We start from the raw sequence: 19,150 nt of genomic DNA, 5'->3' as shown, positions 1-19,150 counted from the left end.
TAGAAGAAGAATATTTAGTGTTTAATCTTAATATCAAAATTGTAAATTTCTTCCAAATTTTTAACGAAATCTCTTAAAGGGAAATTTATTGCCTGTGTTTCGTTAAACGCAATTAACAATATGGATGAAAATTTGTTTATAGTTTATCACCAAAATTTCATCTTTCTAGCTCTAAACATTTTTAAGTTATCATGTTCACAGACAGACATAATACCAAAAAAATATTTTTCGAACTCAGGGAAATCTGAAAGGCGGAAATTCATCAAAATCTCTCAAGTTTGAATTTTTTGGCGATAATATTTTTTCTATACTTCATATGCGAGAAAATAATGAATACTGAACTACTTAGTATAACAAAAGTAAACACAAAAGTGCACCATATTATGAAAATTTATGTCATGCTAAGGGGGAAGTCCAGATGATTCAACTGTAGGCGTTAATTAAATTTGGAATTCTGTGTTCTATAGACTTCGAGATATTTCATGATATTCAGTATTATAATAGAAAAATTACTTGCTGTTAATTTTATTATTGTCTTTTACCTCTTCCATTAATGGCTGGTATGATTATATTGCCATTAAAGATTTGTTTATAATTTTGGGAACTTAAAATAAAGCAAGGTATTGCACAAATTACTTTTTTTTTTGCTATTCTATAATGCATTTAATGGAATAAAAATATAGAAATCCTATTTTTTTTTTTTTTTTCATCTGATACTATTTTCTTTATTGTTCTCCAAAAAGCATACAAAATTCTAGAAAGATCTTCTTGAAGAATTCTTTTCTATCTATCTTTATTTTTTTCATTGTTCGTCTTTAATCCAATAGATCCTCATCCTTTGGTCCGCTCCTAGCTGCGGGTTATCTCTCAAGGATATCCACTTAAGCAATTTTAATAAAAAATATGGACTCCAATAAAAATCACTTTTAAACCTTTCAAAGCGCCGGGAATCCTGACAGCTTTTTTTTAAGGTGACCTACAACTTAAAAGGATGTGGAGGAGGGGGGGGGGCAAAAAGAAAAATTGACCTAGAAATCTCGCACGTGAAAGGGAAAACACAAAGAAAGGTTTCATTTTAGTTTTTAATTTGTACCCATGGGACATTAGAAGCTAGTCAATGATAAAATGTTAAGAGTAAATACATAAAAAGAAAAAATTAATGTATTACGCAGTAACTTTTTATAGCTTAATTTGTGCTTAGTTGCACTATAATTTAATTACTATTTTTTAAGAATTTCTGAATAGTATTACTATGGAACTCTTATTAGTATGTATATATAAAAGATATTATAGTTGTATTATATACATATACACTGGTGGCCAAAATTGTGGACACTTTTGAAAATCATTATGTTTTCTAAATTTGTGTGCTTGTAGAAAATGTTACATTTCACAAAATGCAAACTCTTACATATCATTTTAAAGAGAATTTAATGCTGATTTCAATACAAAAAGTAAAATTCGAATATTTTCAATACAAAAAAGTTATTCTTACTTTAATCTGAATAGCAAACACAGTGATGAAATTGATTGTAATTTCTAACTTTCCTGACCAATCACTGTTCTTATTCTGGGAACCAATAAAATGTTAATAACTACCAGAAGAAGATGACACCATGTTTAAAGTCGGAACAGGTGATTATTGTGCTTTTTTCTATAGGAGGAAGACTGTTTTTTATGTAATCAAATCACAAATAAGAAATTTTGTTAAGTTTTTTAATATTTAGTAGGAATTGTTGTAAATATTTCTAATATTTAGTCATAAATCGATTGGACATTTTGAAAGAGAACTAAGATTATTGTGTTACATGAATGTGGTCTTTCCAATGCTGAAATTGCAAAACAGGTGCGTTCTACAGGTTCCGTAACTACATATGGCGTCCGAAAGTTTTGTTTACGATACCAGGTGACAAATTCAATAAAAAAACAAAGCAGTAAATGGCTAAAAAAGGTACACCACATCTGTTCATGTCAGAAGAATAAAAAGACTATATCTCCATGATGGATGAATGTCATCAGCGTCCACCAAAAGTGAATTGAATGATGCTGGCATTTTTGTCAGTTCAAGAACAATCAAGGGAAGATAATTAGATGTTAGACTAAGAGGTAGAATTCAACGAAAAAATTTACAGCAGTGAATAAAAAGATTACCGCGGGCAAAAGAACACGGTAATTGGCCACAAGTTATACGGAAGTACGGAAGTATACAAGTTATATAACATTGGTTACAAGTTATACGGAGTGATGAAACAAAGATATTGTTATTTGGTAGCGATGACGAAAATAGGTAAGACATAGATTAGGCGAAGAACTACATCCTGACTGCATTCAGATAACTATGAAGAACTTACCAATTAGTGTAATGATTTGGTCATGCATGTCAGCAGACGGTATTGGTCTCTTTCATGTTATCCATGGGAAATTAAATGCAAGAAAATACATTGACAAAACTTACACCTTCCATCAGTGATCTCTTTCCCAACAACGCATCATTTATTTTTCAGCAGGATTCAACTCCTTGCTATACAGCAAAAATATCGAAAAAGAGCATTGAATTGTTATCATGGTTATGAAACAGTCCTAAACTCAAAATATTTGAGAACTTATGGGATCGTTTGAAAACTCGTATACATATGAAGCGTTCATCAAATAAAAGAAGATTAATTGAGTCTATAATTGTTTCCTGGCATCAAGAATAACGAAGGAAGAGCTTAAAACTGTCGTCAGCTCAATGAAAATTCAGTGTGAAGCTGTAATAAAAAATAAAGACTACCTTACTAAGCACGTATAACTCCCTGCAGTCATCAGCGTCTAATGTATCTCGATAATTATTGCCTCTCAGCTCTTTTTGTATTGCAAATATTTGAATTTTGCTTTTGGTATTGAAATCAGCATTAAATTCCCTCTAAAATGATATGTAAGTGTTTCCATTTTGTGAAACGTTACATTTTCAATAAGCATACAAAGTAAGAAAACATTAAAATTTTCAAAAGTGTCCACAATTTTGGGCACCACTGTATATGTAATGATATTTTAGAATCTATTTTAAATTCTAATTAAGTTCACAATTTTTATCTTAATTTAGCCCATATTAATTTCATTCTATAATGTTCTCTTATTTGCTAATCCAATTCCCACCTTTTTATTCAATTAATTTTACACGCGCTTTATAAAACTGTTCTTTTAAATATATGCTTTTTTTATACATGAGAAATTAAATCAGTCTCTTGATGATTCACAATCTCAATTTGCCACGATGACTCAATTTGCTATAACATCTCAATTTGCCATGAGATGTTATAGCAAAACTATTTAAGAATAGTTTATAAAGATATTAAATAAAAAAATTAAATTAAAAATTTCAAGTCTTGATTCACGGAGTGAGGGAAGAGAGGCATTTGTTTATTGAATATAGTCGCCAAAGTCGACTGGTATTCCATAAACAAAAGCAAAAACTACAAGTGAGTTAAGTCATTAAAAAGACAAAGCGCAATTTTATACAAAAAAAATAATAATGAACGCAAAGTTGCAATAAATCTTTTTTTCGGCGTTTTAGTATCCTGAAGCTGATTAAGATCTATCAGGATCTATAGACAATTAAAATTGCAAGGCTTTCTTTTCTTCCTCTCCCCCTCCATCGTCCAAAACTATATATATATTTTTACTGATTTTTATTTAATCTCTCTTTGGCATCCAGCTGGTTCGCCGGGGATATTGATTATATTTAATTTCAGTTAAAACGTTTAGATATAACTTTATGCCACGATTCCATCGACATTTAAGTTGTGCTATTTTAACTGGGTAATATATGAGCCCTCACTGTGTACATGAACCTTTCTAAAGAAGGTTAGTACCATGACATCATAGTACTATTCAAACTGTAAATGGCCTGATCATCTATCTTCTAACCTTCGCGGTATTAAATTATACAGATATTAATTAGAATCCTTCTTTAACTTTGCGGGAGAAAATCAATTGATTAAATATTTGATGAAGCAATGAAAACGATTCGAATCTCAGAGCAACGATGTATGGGAAAATCGAGTAAAATAAAATAAATAAATAATTTTCAAAATTTCCTAAAAAAATTTCATGAACATCTATTTAGTATCAACAGAAACGTATTTTTTGTGAATTTTAGATGACGTAAAAATAATTTTGGTTATGAAAGATTTTTGGAATTTATAGTAAAGAAAACGTCAAAATTTCTTTCTAATCAATTAAAATTTCAAAAATCTCACTTCAAGGTGAGCATTTTCACCTACAAAATATATTTGCTCCAACTGGTAACTTTAAATCAAGCAGTCTGGCCTGTAAAGCATCAACATACTCATTCATTTTTATTATAAGTAGATATATGCGGGCGCTTGTGTAGTAATTTCAATTTAACCATGTTTTTCAATTTAAGACTTTTTTCTTATAACAATTAGAGAAAAAGAAGGAAAAATCAATAAATATTATTAAAGAATACTGCTGTTTCTATTATTGCAATAATCTCACGCAATTTTGTTAAGCAATGACAATCAATAACAACAAAATTTCTATGTGCCTTATTCAAAAAGTACTTCTCGGAAATGGATTTGTTTCACAAAAGTTACAATTTTATGAAAACAGATTAAATTTTTTAAAAATACGATTATAAAAATTCTAAAAATTTGTCATCTTTAAAGGCTTTAGAACTCTAAAATGTGAGTGATGTTTTCACTTCAATATATTTATATTAATCAATAATATTTTTACTTCAGTAGTAAAGAAGACTTCTTTTGAATGAAGGATAAGCGAAGGATGCTTATTTCATTCCTCCTTTTATGCAATTTATTAGCACAAAATATAGTGAGATATTTTTAAAATGTTATTCAATGTAGATGAAGAATATCTATTTCATTACTGTTAGCACAAGATATTGTGCAGTGTCTCCACAGTGTTACTCATATTTTGAATGGCATGCAACATCATGAAAATATTGTAAGTAAATTGTTGAGATATTAGCGAATGATTGAAAAATAAAATATTTTTTCCTTACAGTTTTGATAAGGTCGTTGCGAAAGTTATATATTTTTTTCTTTTTCACATAAGAATAATATAAAGAGAAAATATTGTAATTGCCAGAATATTCTAAATTTTGATTTGTCTGGATTTTGATAAATCCTTACTTTTTTTATTTTCTTGCATTCGAAAAGAAAACAATTTTTCAATAATTTGTGTTGTAATTTCTGTTAGTTAATGTATGTAGTAACTAAGAAACGCAAAAAATTACTGGCATGAAATTAAGAATGCTAATTACCTTTGGACTAAAACTGCATTTTTCTGAATATTTTGGGCAAAATACCTAGAAGAAAAATTCATTCGTCTATTTCTCCATGTCCATGTGAGCATCGTTAATCAAAATTGCAAATTGCTAGATGGCTAAAATTAAGCATATAATTTAGCATTAGAATTGCAAATTTGCATAACTGGAAGCAAATCTCTCAACGTCTTTCTGCCCTTATATTAATTTCTCGTGTAAATAGTATAGAGAAAGTGTAGTAATCGTCAAAAAATTCGAATTCGAGATTTTGTCGAATCTCCAAGTTTTAGATCTCTCCGAATTTGAAAAACACATTTTTGGAAAATGGCCGTCTGTATGTCTGTGACAAGGATAACTCAAAAACGCTTTGAACTAGACAGTTGAAATTTATTATACGGTCTTTATGCCAGAATTGCAGATTTCAATCAAAATTTGAGTAAGATCTGTTCAGGGGAAGCTCGTCCGATCCTGCTGCTCGAATATAAGTTAACACGATAACTACAAAAAAGAAGAGAGCTAGATACATAACATTCAGCACACGAATTTAATATCTATTGTGTAGACACTTGCTAAATTTTAAGTCAAATACAACAAAGGATTGATTATCTGTTGATTTGTACTTTCAGAAACATGTAAACTTGTAACCTTTGGTATATATATATATATATATATATATATATATATATATATATATATATATATATATATATATATATATATATATATATATATATATATATATATATATATATATATATATATATATATATATATATATATATATATATATATATATATATAATATATATATATCTTGTGTCTATTCTCCACACCTGCCCCTAAATAGCACTTTGAGACGGAGTATTTATATAGTTCTCAGAATGTCTTTCAGTAAGTAAGTAAGACATCATTACTCTGCGATAGTTCACTCGCCAACTTGAAACTATGTGATATTTTATTCTTCTATGTTAAGTATGTGAGTGTAATTTGATGTTTTGTGTGTCTTCTGATGTGGAATCGAGGAGAAATCTCAATAAAATATGATTCCCAAAAGCGGGTGTTTTCATCTGCACAACACCATGAGTCTGTCTTCACTACAATCTCTATAATTCAAAAACTAAATCACTTAAATATATGAAATTTGATTTGGTATGGCATTTTGTGACTATAATTGTAGATTTGTGTCAAATCTTTATTTCAGTCGGTTGAGAAAAACGCACTTAAAGCACAAATTACCGGATACTATTAACGGTACGCCAGGCAAATAAAATGATGACACAAACCAAAGAAGACACGATATATTCGGTAAAATTGCTAAATTCACCCAAAATTTAATATTTCGTAACTATTGTACGCCATTGCCATGCAAGATGTTGCCTTACATGTCAAGTTTTAAAGTATGCAAGAAGGTTTTGGGAAGACCAGTCCCGTTAGTTTAAATTTGTGTCAAAGTGATAACATGAAAATGAATAGCAACTTAGACAAATGTTATCCAAGTTGATGCTTGAACATTTTTCAAATCAACTCCACTCAACATCTCCTTAATTACGGAATGTTGCCCCACAGTTTAATAATCTTTGACTAAGATGCCATCCCAAACCAAGAACAGCTGTCTCCCAGAAACTATCTTGTGTATTCCTAATAAAGATGTTATCTATCTACAACAAGCAAAAATAGAAGTAGGATGCCCTAATGCTCAAATTTTTATTTTTAGAATCTCGCACATCAGATTTTTACAATTGATGAAGAGAACTGTTCATGTGTTTTGGACCGCTTCTCCCCTTTATTTTAAGCAATTGAAACCGAAATATGATATAGAGCTATAATGATTATTCACAGACCGTATGCTTTTCCGTATACTTCCAATTCATGTGTGTATTCTTTTAGAGCCTATTATTAAATTATTATTAAGTAATAAATGCCTTTACCAACCAGCTGATATAACCACATTTATAGTCTATATTATATATAAAGCTGAATGTGTGTGTGTGTGTGTGTGTGTGTGTGTGTGTGTGTGTGTGTGTGTGTGTGTGTGTGTGTGTGTGTGTGTGTGTGTGTGCTGACGCTCTACAGAAAAGACCATTTGACCTACAGCTACCAAATTTGGTTCATGTATACCTTGGAAGTCGGGAATGTGCATCTGGGGTCCCTTTTTTTGAATTTTTAATTAGAATTTTAATTATTAATTAAAAACTAACTTTCCCGCCAAAAAAATGTTTTAATTTTCCCCAACGCCAAATGAGTAAGTGTTCAGTTTTTTTCCCCAACAGTAATGAGCTAGGCTTAAGATTTTTCGGCCGATTATTTCAAACGATTCTGCTTATTTTCTTAATGTCTAATGCATTTAAAATTAAACATTGTTAATTAATCGATCTTTCAGATTCATTCTTAAGTACTTTTGAATTAAAATAAAACAGAATAAAGGAAATTAAAAATTTCTAATCTGCATAGCGTTACCCCAACTGGCGTAGAAAAACTCACGCATTTGCGTTACCGTAACTGGCGTTGAAAATTCACGCATGCGCATTGTGTTCTGATTGTTGACATGACAACCATTATCAACTGATGATTTAAATTATTTTTAGATTAGTTGCATGCTTTTGTAATTAAATTGCATTTATGTGAGTTATATATTTTTTGTATATGCTTATAGTTTTAAGTACATCGTTTTTTAAGTAGTTTTTTTTTAAACCTGTTTTCGACCGATTATTTTAAACGATTCATTTTATTTTCTTAGTGTTTGATGCATTTAAAATTAAACATTGTTAATTAATAGATCTGTTCATGATGAATCTGAGAAAATTTTGTTGGAAAATTCTTGAGATATTACATAAATTAAGAAAGATATTCTTTAGTGCCCATAAAGTTTAAATGCTCAGTGACTCTGTTATCAGTAAACATATTATAAAAAAAATGCTTTGTTTCAGTAAAAAATATTATTATATTAATTGCAGATTAATTCTTTCCACTTTAATTTAAAGCATAAATTCTACGAGAGCTAATCAAAAAATTAGAGAGATACATATTACATTATGACTGAAGGCCTTTATAATATTATGTGTGAATTATATGACTATCAAAATTTGAAGTTTTAAAATATTTTTATGAAGAATCTATTAAAGTAGGAATAGCGTAAAATATTTAATTATTAAAATTTAAACGGACATTAAGATTGGCGAACCGGCTGGTCGCCAAAGGCGGCTAGTATTTTTTATAATTATCTGTTAGTGGCTTCTTCAATTAAATGCATTTTAAATTTTGATAAGCGTATACACTCATATTATCCGCATACAATTTCGTGCATCGTTCTCTGCACTTCCCTAATTTTCTGACTGTATATATAAACAATTATATCACAGAAAATGTTTGAAAGTGAGCATACTTCTTATGAGGACAATAGCTTTTGAAATAATAGTAATAAAAACGGCACCAATGTACTATATCTGTTTGTTGTTTTATCACCAAAAATAAGCTTATATTCAACTGAAATAGTGTTATGAAGTACATTGTCCAAGAAAATGAATATTTGAAAGACTTACAAAGATAAATGCATTTTTTATTATTTTTTTTCTTCAAAACAATGTTCTAATTAGATTTAAATATTTTTTAAATGTTCCAAGTTTCTTAATTTTTGAGGAAATAACATAAAAATGATAAGGAAGATTTCGGTTGCACATTAAAAGAAAAATGGGTATATGTTTTACGTTTCGGGTTCTTTTAAATTGTTAAAAGTCAATTTTAGTTCAGCAAAACACAAAATTCTTATGAAAATTCAGGATAAACATATTTTTAAAAAATTTACTTTTAATTGGAATTACAAAACTATACCTAGTGTTGCTTCAAATAAAGTTTTATAGTATAATAATAATAAAAAAAATAGCAGAAAAAATTAAATCGCTTAGAATATTTTAAATTTTTGAAAATCGTATATTTTTTCATTTTTTTTAAATGATATATTTTTTAAAGAGTTTTATTTAAAGTTATTTGACGAATTTATATTTTGACACATATAGATAAAATATATCATTATTCTAAGAGAATAATTCGCAGAAATGCATAATAGAGTCCACCATCCCCTCAAAAAGTTTCACCATGCTAAGGTCGGAAGTTAAACTTAAATAGAAATTCAAGAAAATTTCAAATTTTTTATTAAAAGCGTGTCTAATACTGAAACTAATCTTCATGAGAAAATATTCAGAATCTTGATATCTTAATCATCACCAAATGAGAGAAAAAAAAAATGAAGATGAAATATTAGTAGCGGCAATTGAAATGATTTGCATTTCATTTCAACAATGTAATATATTGTTTTAAAATATGTTTAAAATATATTCTTAAAAAACTGATTAAAAATATATGGCAAAAAAGTGACATAATTGAAAAGATAACTTTTTTGAATTTCCGTGTGAAGTAAATGTTATTTTTATGTAATATTTGGCAATAACCTCCAATTCATACTTGGAAGATTATCGCAAAAAACGCAAAATTTCGCTTGATTTGTAATTAATTAAAATTCCAGTTGATTTTTTTAAAAGCTCCAGGTGCTTATCCTCCGAAGTACATATGTACCAAATTTGGTAGGCCAAAGTCAAATGGCCCGCCTGTTGAGTACCACATATGCACATTAATTTTATTATTAATAGAGATTAGTGTTTTAATTTCAATGATAGAAAATGCTTTTATTTATGAGATTCTGTAATGAGATAGTTTTGAAAAGGAAATTTGTTGATGATTTCTCAGTTCTTTATATTGTATACCAATGTCTGTCCAAAACTTTCTCGTAAATTCTCTAATAAAGGTGTTTCCCTCCCCCTCCTACCCATGGAATTAGTGACCATGGGTAACTGTACACAGATTTTTATTTTTAAAACTCAACATACAAGAGTTGTGCGCTTCTCAGTACAGTAAAGAAACTGATATTTTTTGTATAGCATGTTAATTGCTCAAATTTTGATCTTTCGTTTTCTTTTTGACACTCACTGACACTCATTTAATACACAAGTGCAGAAACTCGAATAATTATTTGGGAGGTTATTTTTCTACCGATTGAAACAAAAATTTGATATAGAACAGCAATTGTAGTCACAAAATCTCATACTAAATTTCAATCAGTGAGTTTTTGAATTATCGCGTTTATATTGCATGCAAAAGTACAGATCAATAAGCTATCAACCCTTTGGCAAGTCTGCAGTTTAAATCTGATATGGATCTACATTTTAGATGCTTAGTTAGTCTTTGTTCCATTTTTTATTTTTTTTTATTTAGCTCATTATGGTTGGTATATATCGTGTTTTTTGTATTCGGATAGTCGGGCAGATAGACTTCCTCTGAATGGATTTCATTCAAAAATTGATGGAATTATGCAAATTTTATACAGTTTTTCTTATAATAAATTTCATTAGTATATTTAAGTGCGTTTTTAAGTTTAGTCAAGTTATTGTTTATTTATTGTGTTCTCATAATTTCAAAAATGTGTGGTTCGGACTCAGAAAATGGAAACGTAGAAACTCACAGGAGCTCGAATTTTTTGATTACAGTACTTTCTCATTGAATTTTTCGAATATGCAAGAAGGACTTTTTGCATATTCTTTTTCTTAATTCTTATTTCATACATTATTAGTTTCTACTTTTAAAAGTCATGATAAATGAGTAAAATTTTTGGTTTAATATAAAATAAAATAAATAATAATAGTTTTTATAGTTTTTGAAAATATTTGTCAAGTTTTTAAATTTGAAGTGAACTTATTAGAACTTTTCAGAGCTATTTGTAAATTGCACTCAACTCAACTCAGAGGAATACGCATTCTTTCGTTTGGAGAACACAGTTTCGAATTGCAGTTTGCTTACCTTCCGAGCCGTTATTGTGAGTTCGACGGGGGAGAGGGATGTGCGACTAAACATATTCTCCTCAAATTACTTGTCACATAAGCGTCGTGCCGGTATCTGTCAGTTTTTTCGTCAATATTAATTAAATGCATCTGTTAATCTTGAAAGAATGAATTTTTCTCAGCGTATATCTCGTCTTCATTCAAGAAATACGATCATAAGCGTTTTGTCAGATACAGCTCTGTATGGAGAACCAAACAGATCATCATTCCAGGTTTGTGTTATGATTATTGATTTATTTTTTTAATAATAATCAGTTGATTACCCAAGGAAATGTTTGAGAATTATTTAAAAATCCCAAATCTGTGTATTATTCTATTTGATTGCATTGTTTAGCAAAGAAAAAAGCTGAAATCATTACTTAAATTGCACGTTGTGAACAGCTTAATTTTCTTAAATGCTGTTTGTGTGAATATAGCTGTTATTATTGTGTAATGCCTTAATTTCTTTTAATAAATTTCGCGAAGAAGTATTACCATCTTGATCAGATATTATTATGTATTATCAGCATAATTTCTTTCTAGGCTTATCTATAATTTGTTTACCTTAAAAACATGTTAATTGCCTTGGCGTATGTTTCACTTTATTGTCATTAGATGATTAATATTTTATTTGTTTGAAAATTAATAATAATTTGTTAAGTATGTTTTATTCGATGTATAGTAATTATATAATAGTTAAGAAAATTATATAAGTAATTATATAATAGTTAAGAAAATTATATAAGTAATTATATAATAGTTAAAAAAAGTAGAAATTTGTGTTTACTAAAGAAGTTAAGAAATTCATAGTTGCAAAATTGCCATAGCTGAAATTAGTGGAAAAATTTAGTGATCAAACATGTAATGAGATAGCAATTTTTTTTCACAAGAAATTTTATAATAGAGATTTCTTGTGTTAATTCAATGTCTTATTTAAATCTATGTATGGAGCTCCCTATTAAAGAAAACTTGAATTATTTTATTATCTTTTCAGTTGATGTTTTTAATACTGTCTGTAAAAATGTTGTGTATTATGAAACTAAAAATATGCATGAAAAAAAACATGGTTCGTTTATGTTTTTCTTTATCTAGTTGTTATATTATTAATAGCTTTTTAAGAAAATGTTTTTTTATTCATAAATATATTGGATTTTAAGAATGAAGATAGCATAGTATTTGAAGTTCAAATATTAAAGAGAAAAAATATTATTAAAAAATTTTTAATGTAAATTTTTGTGTGATTTTAATGTGTAATCTCAAATTAAATTAATGTCAGCCATTTGTCTTCATACATTCTTAGGTTTGAAAGAAACATGTTTTGCTTAATTACTGTAGTTCTTAAGATTGATGTACATTGTGTCCTGAATAATGCTTAGTATGCTTATTCGACAGGATAGTTGTGAAGTTCTATTTGATGCCATTTACCTTCTTGTTTCTTTTTTAAAAAAATTCTTAATCTGTCTGGATTAGATGATTTTCAGATTATTACCTGTTAATTTAAAATGTATTTTTTTTATATAAAAATTATTTATTTACAACACTGGATTTTTTAAAAAAAATTATATAAAATCATGTACTTTTTTATTAATTATTTGCCATTGGCAAATTTATTCAATTTGTATGTTTTACGTAAGTAAATGTTTCGAATAAGAACATTAGCATAAATAATATATTATGAATAATCATAATAAAAATACAACTAAATTACAAGTAAAAATACTAAACATATTAAATAAGTAAATGAAAAATTATAAAAATACATCATAATAAATAACAAATTAAAAGGCCTTACATATACATCTGAATATAAAGGCTTTAGATGAAAATAATTAATGGTTTAAAATATTTGTATATCAACCACAACCCAATGTATAGCCAAAGATGACATAATAGTAGTTAAAAATTTGACTGTATTCAGCAGTAACACATGGTTAAGTCTAAAATTTATTACTGGTATGCAGTTAGGCCAAAAGTGACAAGTTTCATATCTCTTATTATTTACATTGCTGTGTATTTTTATTATCATTTATAATATCATGCTGTTTATGTTGATGTTCTTATTCAATGCATTGACTTAAATACATTTGTATATTTTCATAGTTTTATTATAATTGAAATAATTAGTAAAATCAAACCTTCTCATTTTGAATTGTAATCTATAACACATTGGCCTCTAATTATTCAATATCTGACTATTACTAAAGTGACGCTTGCATGTAGAAAGAATGACTTCTTAAATTCCATTTTTTTATTGTTTCATTTTGCATTATGGATCTATATTGCTTGATTTTTCATGAATGTAGGGGAGAATTAGGAGAAGTTTGACAGATTTCATAAATTTTTTTAAAAATAATTGTTAGTTTAGACTTTCAAAGAGTGCAGTTAATAAAAATCTAACAGTATGTTTAATTTATTTTTTAAAAATACAGGAATAGCAAAATACAAAAAGTTAGCTTTTATTTACATAGTTAAAAATTGTAAAATTTTTGTACCACACCTCCCTTATATGAGCGAGGTATGGGATTCATATAAGGGAGAAATGGAACAAGATTTGAGAAAATTAATAAATATTTTTTGATAACTTTTTTATTCAATGATTTATTGTTTTGGACATACCAAACAAGAGTTGATTGTGAAATTTTCATTGGTACAGCCATATCTTGAAAACTTTTATTTTCTTTTACAACCATTTCCACTGATTGCAATATGTTATTATTTAATATATTTTTCTCCAACTGGATGCTTTTTTCGTCTCATATTCATTGCATTTTTATATAAAAAATATATAATTAGTAATTCTTTTTCATTTAGAGTGACAAAAGCTTTAATAAATAACTTTCAAAAATGGACATTTCATAATTCATTTTCTTCATTACTTAATATTTATTATATGTTTATTACTTTACAATAGAATTTCCCTTAACTGAAATTAAGTGGTAAACATAATTTTAGGAAGAAAATATTTTTTTTTCTTATGTGAAATGATACAGAATGATTTACAGTATTTATTCATAATTTATATTATCCATTATTAACAAAAATAAAGAATAATGTGTTAGAAAAAGAATTGGAGACATACTGTTGAGTAAATTTTTTGAATAAGAGTGGAATTTTATTCCATACTTTTTATTTTATTAATGGAAATCTAGCTTTTTTATTGTTGCTCATCATTGCTTTATATATATATATATATATATATATATATATATATATATATATATATATATATATATATATATATATATATATATATATATATATATATATATATATTTAAAATCATCAACTTACTATTGTGTTATAGCACCCCAACAACTAATTTTATCAAACAACATTAGGAAAGATGAAAAACTTTAATCATGAGCATATTTAACTGTTTAGAAAATGAAATCCATTTCCAAGCATGTCCCATTCCTTCCTCTACAGAATTTTCTTTTAAAATGCATATCACACACATAAATATGCATAAAATGCATATAGCATAAATGCATGTCACATACATTTAAGCTTAATTTGAATGTTAGTTTGTAAACAATGAGTTCATTATACCTTTAAAATATTTTTATTTTAGAAATAATAAAACTGAAATTAAATCATGAATAAATAAGAATTTGTATTTACTACTGAGGCATAAAAATCAGGGTTTCTATATTTATTTAAAAAAAAAAATAAAACTGAAAAAAATCATGAAAAAATAAGAATTTGTATTTATTTACTTCTGAGACATAAAAATCAGGTTTCTTTTTATTTTAAATAGAAATATTTTTATAGCTGGTGTTACAATTAAGATCAAGCAAGGGACTATTGCCATTCTATATAATGAACACATTAAAAATAGATTCTAATCTTTCATTTAGACATAAATGCAACTGTCCCATTCTTCCCAACTCTTCCCTGTCAACTTTTATCTGTTTTCAGTTTCATACTAGTGTCATTCCTTTGTGACTAATGTAACATTGGAACAATTTTAACATGATATAATATGACAAATTACTCTTAAATAATCTCTGAGAAAATCTTTTATCCTTATATTTTATGTCATATTAATCAGTATAACATAACTATGTAGAAATTATGTTAAAAGATAATGATTCATACAAATTAAATTAAATTTTTGTCTTTGTGCATTATGATATATTGATGTTATGCCATATTGATTTTTAAAAGAGATATTTTCATTGATTTGTTAACTGACTATTTTTACAATGGCCAAAAGTGTGCTACAATCAGTTATGTCTGCATAGTATTTCAATTCTAAATTTTCATCATCAGCACATCAGAAATATAATTATTACAGTATTTGTTATCACTGATATGTCTGTCTTCTGGCGGAGAACCTTTATTTCAATGTGGTACTTTATTTCATAAATTAAAAAAAAGTAAATTAACAACTCTGCTTGTTAAACTATCTTTTTGCCGCCTTAGCTCTTTTGCTTGTCAAGACATATTGTGAAAATGCCTCAAGCTAATTACAAAATTAACTCAGTTTTTTAATGAAATATCTATTAAATTGGTTTCAAGGGGTTTTTTTCTTTTAATTTTCTTTATTCCATTGATTTATACAAACTTGCTCTACTTCTGAATCCAATTCTTCTTTTGTGAATTTCTAATTTGCGATGGACAGTTGCTGTAGTTCAGTTTTATACTATTGGCATTATATTAGGCGCAAACAATTTTAATATTGCTCTTTTACCATTTGCTAATTTTTGAAAAGAAAAGCAAAATTCTCTGAATATGATCAGTGGCAAATTTTCTGATCCAGTGGAGAATCTAATTTCAATATTATGATGATCAATTTTAAATAACCAAAATGCATTTTTTAAGTTGCACATTAACATAGATTTCTGCAAAATTTTTTTATTGATTTGTATATTTCAAACGGACTTTACCTTTTTTTACCCAGGAAATTGTCTTGATGCATCATCTTGATATTAAAAACTTTTTTTGCACATATTTCTTGTACATCTGTGGGAAAGCCATTCTTCTTGGATTTAGTAAATATAAAGAATCATATATCTAAAGATAATTTCTTTACAATGCTTGTTTTTTTCTGCCGATAAAAGCAATTTGAACCACATTGTGCTTATAAAGCTATTGATGAAAATGATACAGTAGAACATTTTAAAAAAAGATTGTCAAGATAAAGTTGCACAATAACTAAATGAATACTTCTAAAAAAATTTTTAAATTGTAAAAAGATATAAGAATCAGTTTTGTACAAGTTTTTGGGGATAATTGTTGAAAAATGTCAGGATATGACTTAATTTTTAATTAAAATTTTAGGATTTTTTTTTTAAATTTTTTTTAAAGTACACATTTTCACCTTCCAAAGTTTATTTATGTCAGATTTGATAACTGTAAAAATAATTGTTTGGCCTGTAGATTGGCAGCACAGATACGTATAAACATATATTCTCCTTTATTATTAATAAAGATATTGATTTGTTAATTTATCTATATTCCATTGTAAATGTAACTACGAGCATGAAATCAAAGCTATCTAAAGTGTAGTAATTAACTATTAAATTTGAAATTTGTTTGTGATAAAATTTCGTAGCTTTGTAAATGTTTTCTGTGCAAGAAAAAAGGGTATTAGGAAAAAGATGCCTTTTGATTACTGTTTTTGATGAAATCATTAAATATTTAGTAAGATTTAAATAAATCAAAACTGTTAGAAATATATTTTTCTTTTTTACAGGCTGTACATCAAACTTTGAAACGGTTAGAAATTTATGAAGCCTTGCAACTAAATTCCTTGTTTTGTGTTGTAAAGAAACTTGAAGAAACTTTATTACATTGGCGGCCTTATAAATTTGATGTGCTTCAAGTGCTTTCAGTAAGAATATTTGTTTTGTTGTAAATGTTAATGAAGGATTTTTCTTATCTGCAATCAATTTTAATAAATCATGCTTTATTATTTAAAAAAAAAAATGGTTTCTTTTTTATTATAACTTATTCCTCTACAATTTAAAGTATTTAATTTTAAGTCAAACATTTTATAATTTACATTTTTTTTAAATTTAGATAATTTTAAATAAAAACAAAAATATTTTTTCCTCAGGATCTCAACCATGAAGTAAACGAATTATCAAAACGTGAATTTGATCATGATAAAACTTGCCGAAATCTAGAAACTGCCAAATGGGCTAGAGATGTCACTCTAAAACATATTATAGAGGTATTACTTTTACTTAATTTATATTCAATGATTGTTCAGGAAATTTTATTCTAATGTTTGCATGTCTTGTACTATAATTAGTTGCTTATCCTTATGTTAGACTTATTTTTTTTTAAAATGTGGATTCACTTAAATTGAAATAAAAAAAATACATTTAATATTGAGATTTAAATGCCAATATAACAGTGAAGTCATTTAATAGATTTCTAATATTTAATAATGTAGACTGTAAATTTTAATTTAAAAATGTTTAAAAATGTTATCAAAATAATTCTTATTACAATTGTAAAGTCTCAACAATACTCACATCAAAAACAATTCTAATTTTCTAAAAAAAATTTTAATGCATTTGTAAAATTTATGAATAATATATAAAATATGAGAGAGAGAATTTATTTAAATACTTTAATACAAGACACAGACTCTTTAATTAATATTTAAAAAATTCTTAATATTAATGTTACTAATAGTAATACTGTGATTACATTTTAATTCTCATAATTTGGTTCAAATGGGATTTTATTTTGTATTTACTAGGTGTACTATTTTTTAAAATTGTAATATAGTTTTAAAATCTGCTGAGGGGCAGTTAAAATCTCTTAAGTAGGTCATACTTGATCCATCATTGTTTCAGATAATACTAATTCATATTTCTGAAGTATCACTTTCATTTATTTAAATTTTGTTATGTGAAACTACATTTATATTATTAATACACAAAATGTTATCATTTTTAAGCATTCTTTACAATTTTTATTCTGTCTTTCTTAGATATTACAACGATTTATTGCATCTTACACACTTTTGCCTAAAAAGGCAGCTCGGAATCATGGTAAGTATTTTACCTTGGTAACGTTTATTATTGTAAAAACTCTTCAGTTGTTTCACTCCTGAGAATGAAATAAAATGATTCATTGTTAATATCATAGAATCACTTCAAACTATATGAATGCATGTTAATTTCTTGTCACAGTGTTTTGAAAACCTAATTAATTTTATTTATTTGATTTTTAAAAAGCTTTGCATTTTATTTGAACTGATCCATAGTAGTGTGTATGTGTGCGTGTAATATTGAGGGGGAAAGGGTCTTTGCTGTATATGACATATATAAAAGTATTGCAGAAACATTCTTTAAAAATACTCTTTTGGCAAATATGAGTTTCTTTTATATGCTTGATGTATTTGTTCTTTTGTAATTCTCATTGAAATAATTTGGGAATTTTTAAGAACAAGTAGAAAGATTCAAACTCATATTTAAAATAAACATTTTAATTTTTCATTCAATCCTAAATTTATTAAATCCTGCATAATTTTTATAATTAGTTTGCAGATTTTGTTTAAAAGCAATTTAGATCATTTCAACATTTTTTAAATCAATAAAATGCTTTAGCCATAAATAGCCAAATAAATTTTATTCTGCGCAAAATTTTTCATATAATAGGTTTTTTAGAGGCAAGGAAGAATTGGGGAAATTCAGATGTAAAATAGTTTGCAATATTTTTATCAATAAAAATTCACATAAGACTTTATTATATTATTATTATTATTAATAATAACAATAAAATGAAAATACTATGCTTTATTACTTGTAGCATTTCCTGGTAAATCTTTGCTGGCCATTTTTTTAGAATATTTAGCATTGAAATTTTATCTATTTAATCAGAAGTGAATGTAAACTAAAAATCAGCATCAGTCTGAAACCAACACACTATGAAAAGAGTACATTTATATTTCTGTTTCTAGATAGCTTAATTAAATATAAAGCCATAATTCAGCAATCTGATCTAAATATACCATTCATCTGTTGGATAATTTATT

General features: G+C 26.8%; 1 protein-coding gene across 3 annotated transcripts in view; it reads left to right on the top strand.

Annotated features, from left to right (window-relative positions):
- Positions 1-11,103: 11,103 nt before the first annotated feature.
- Positions 11,104-19,150, top strand: part of LOC129984743 (short transient receptor potential channel 4-associated protein-like) — a 36,806-nt gene continuing 28,759 nt past the window's right edge. For all 3 annotated transcript variants that reach the window (XM_056094692.1, XM_056094691.1, XM_056094693.1), the window contains exons 1-4: positions 11,104-11,387; positions 16,853-16,990; positions 17,216-17,332; positions 18,104-18,164. In XM_056094692.1, the coding sequence (XP_055950667.1) occupies positions 11,283-11,387; positions 16,853-16,990; positions 17,216-17,332; positions 18,104-18,164 (421 nt within the window). In that variant the 5' untranslated portion in view covers positions 11,104-11,282. The remainder of the gene's footprint in view (positions 11,388-16,852; positions 16,991-17,215; positions 17,333-18,103; positions 18,165-19,150) is intronic.

Source organism: Argiope bruennichi, chromosome 9 (assembly GCF_947563725.1).
Source record: "Argiope bruennichi chromosome 9, qqArgBrue1.1, whole genome shotgun sequence".
NCBI classification, from domain to species: Eukaryota; Metazoa; Arthropoda; class Arachnida; order Araneae; family Araneidae; genus Argiope; species Argiope bruennichi.
Note: the sequence above shows the minus strand (reverse complement) of the source record. Positions and strands in the feature narration are given on the sequence as shown.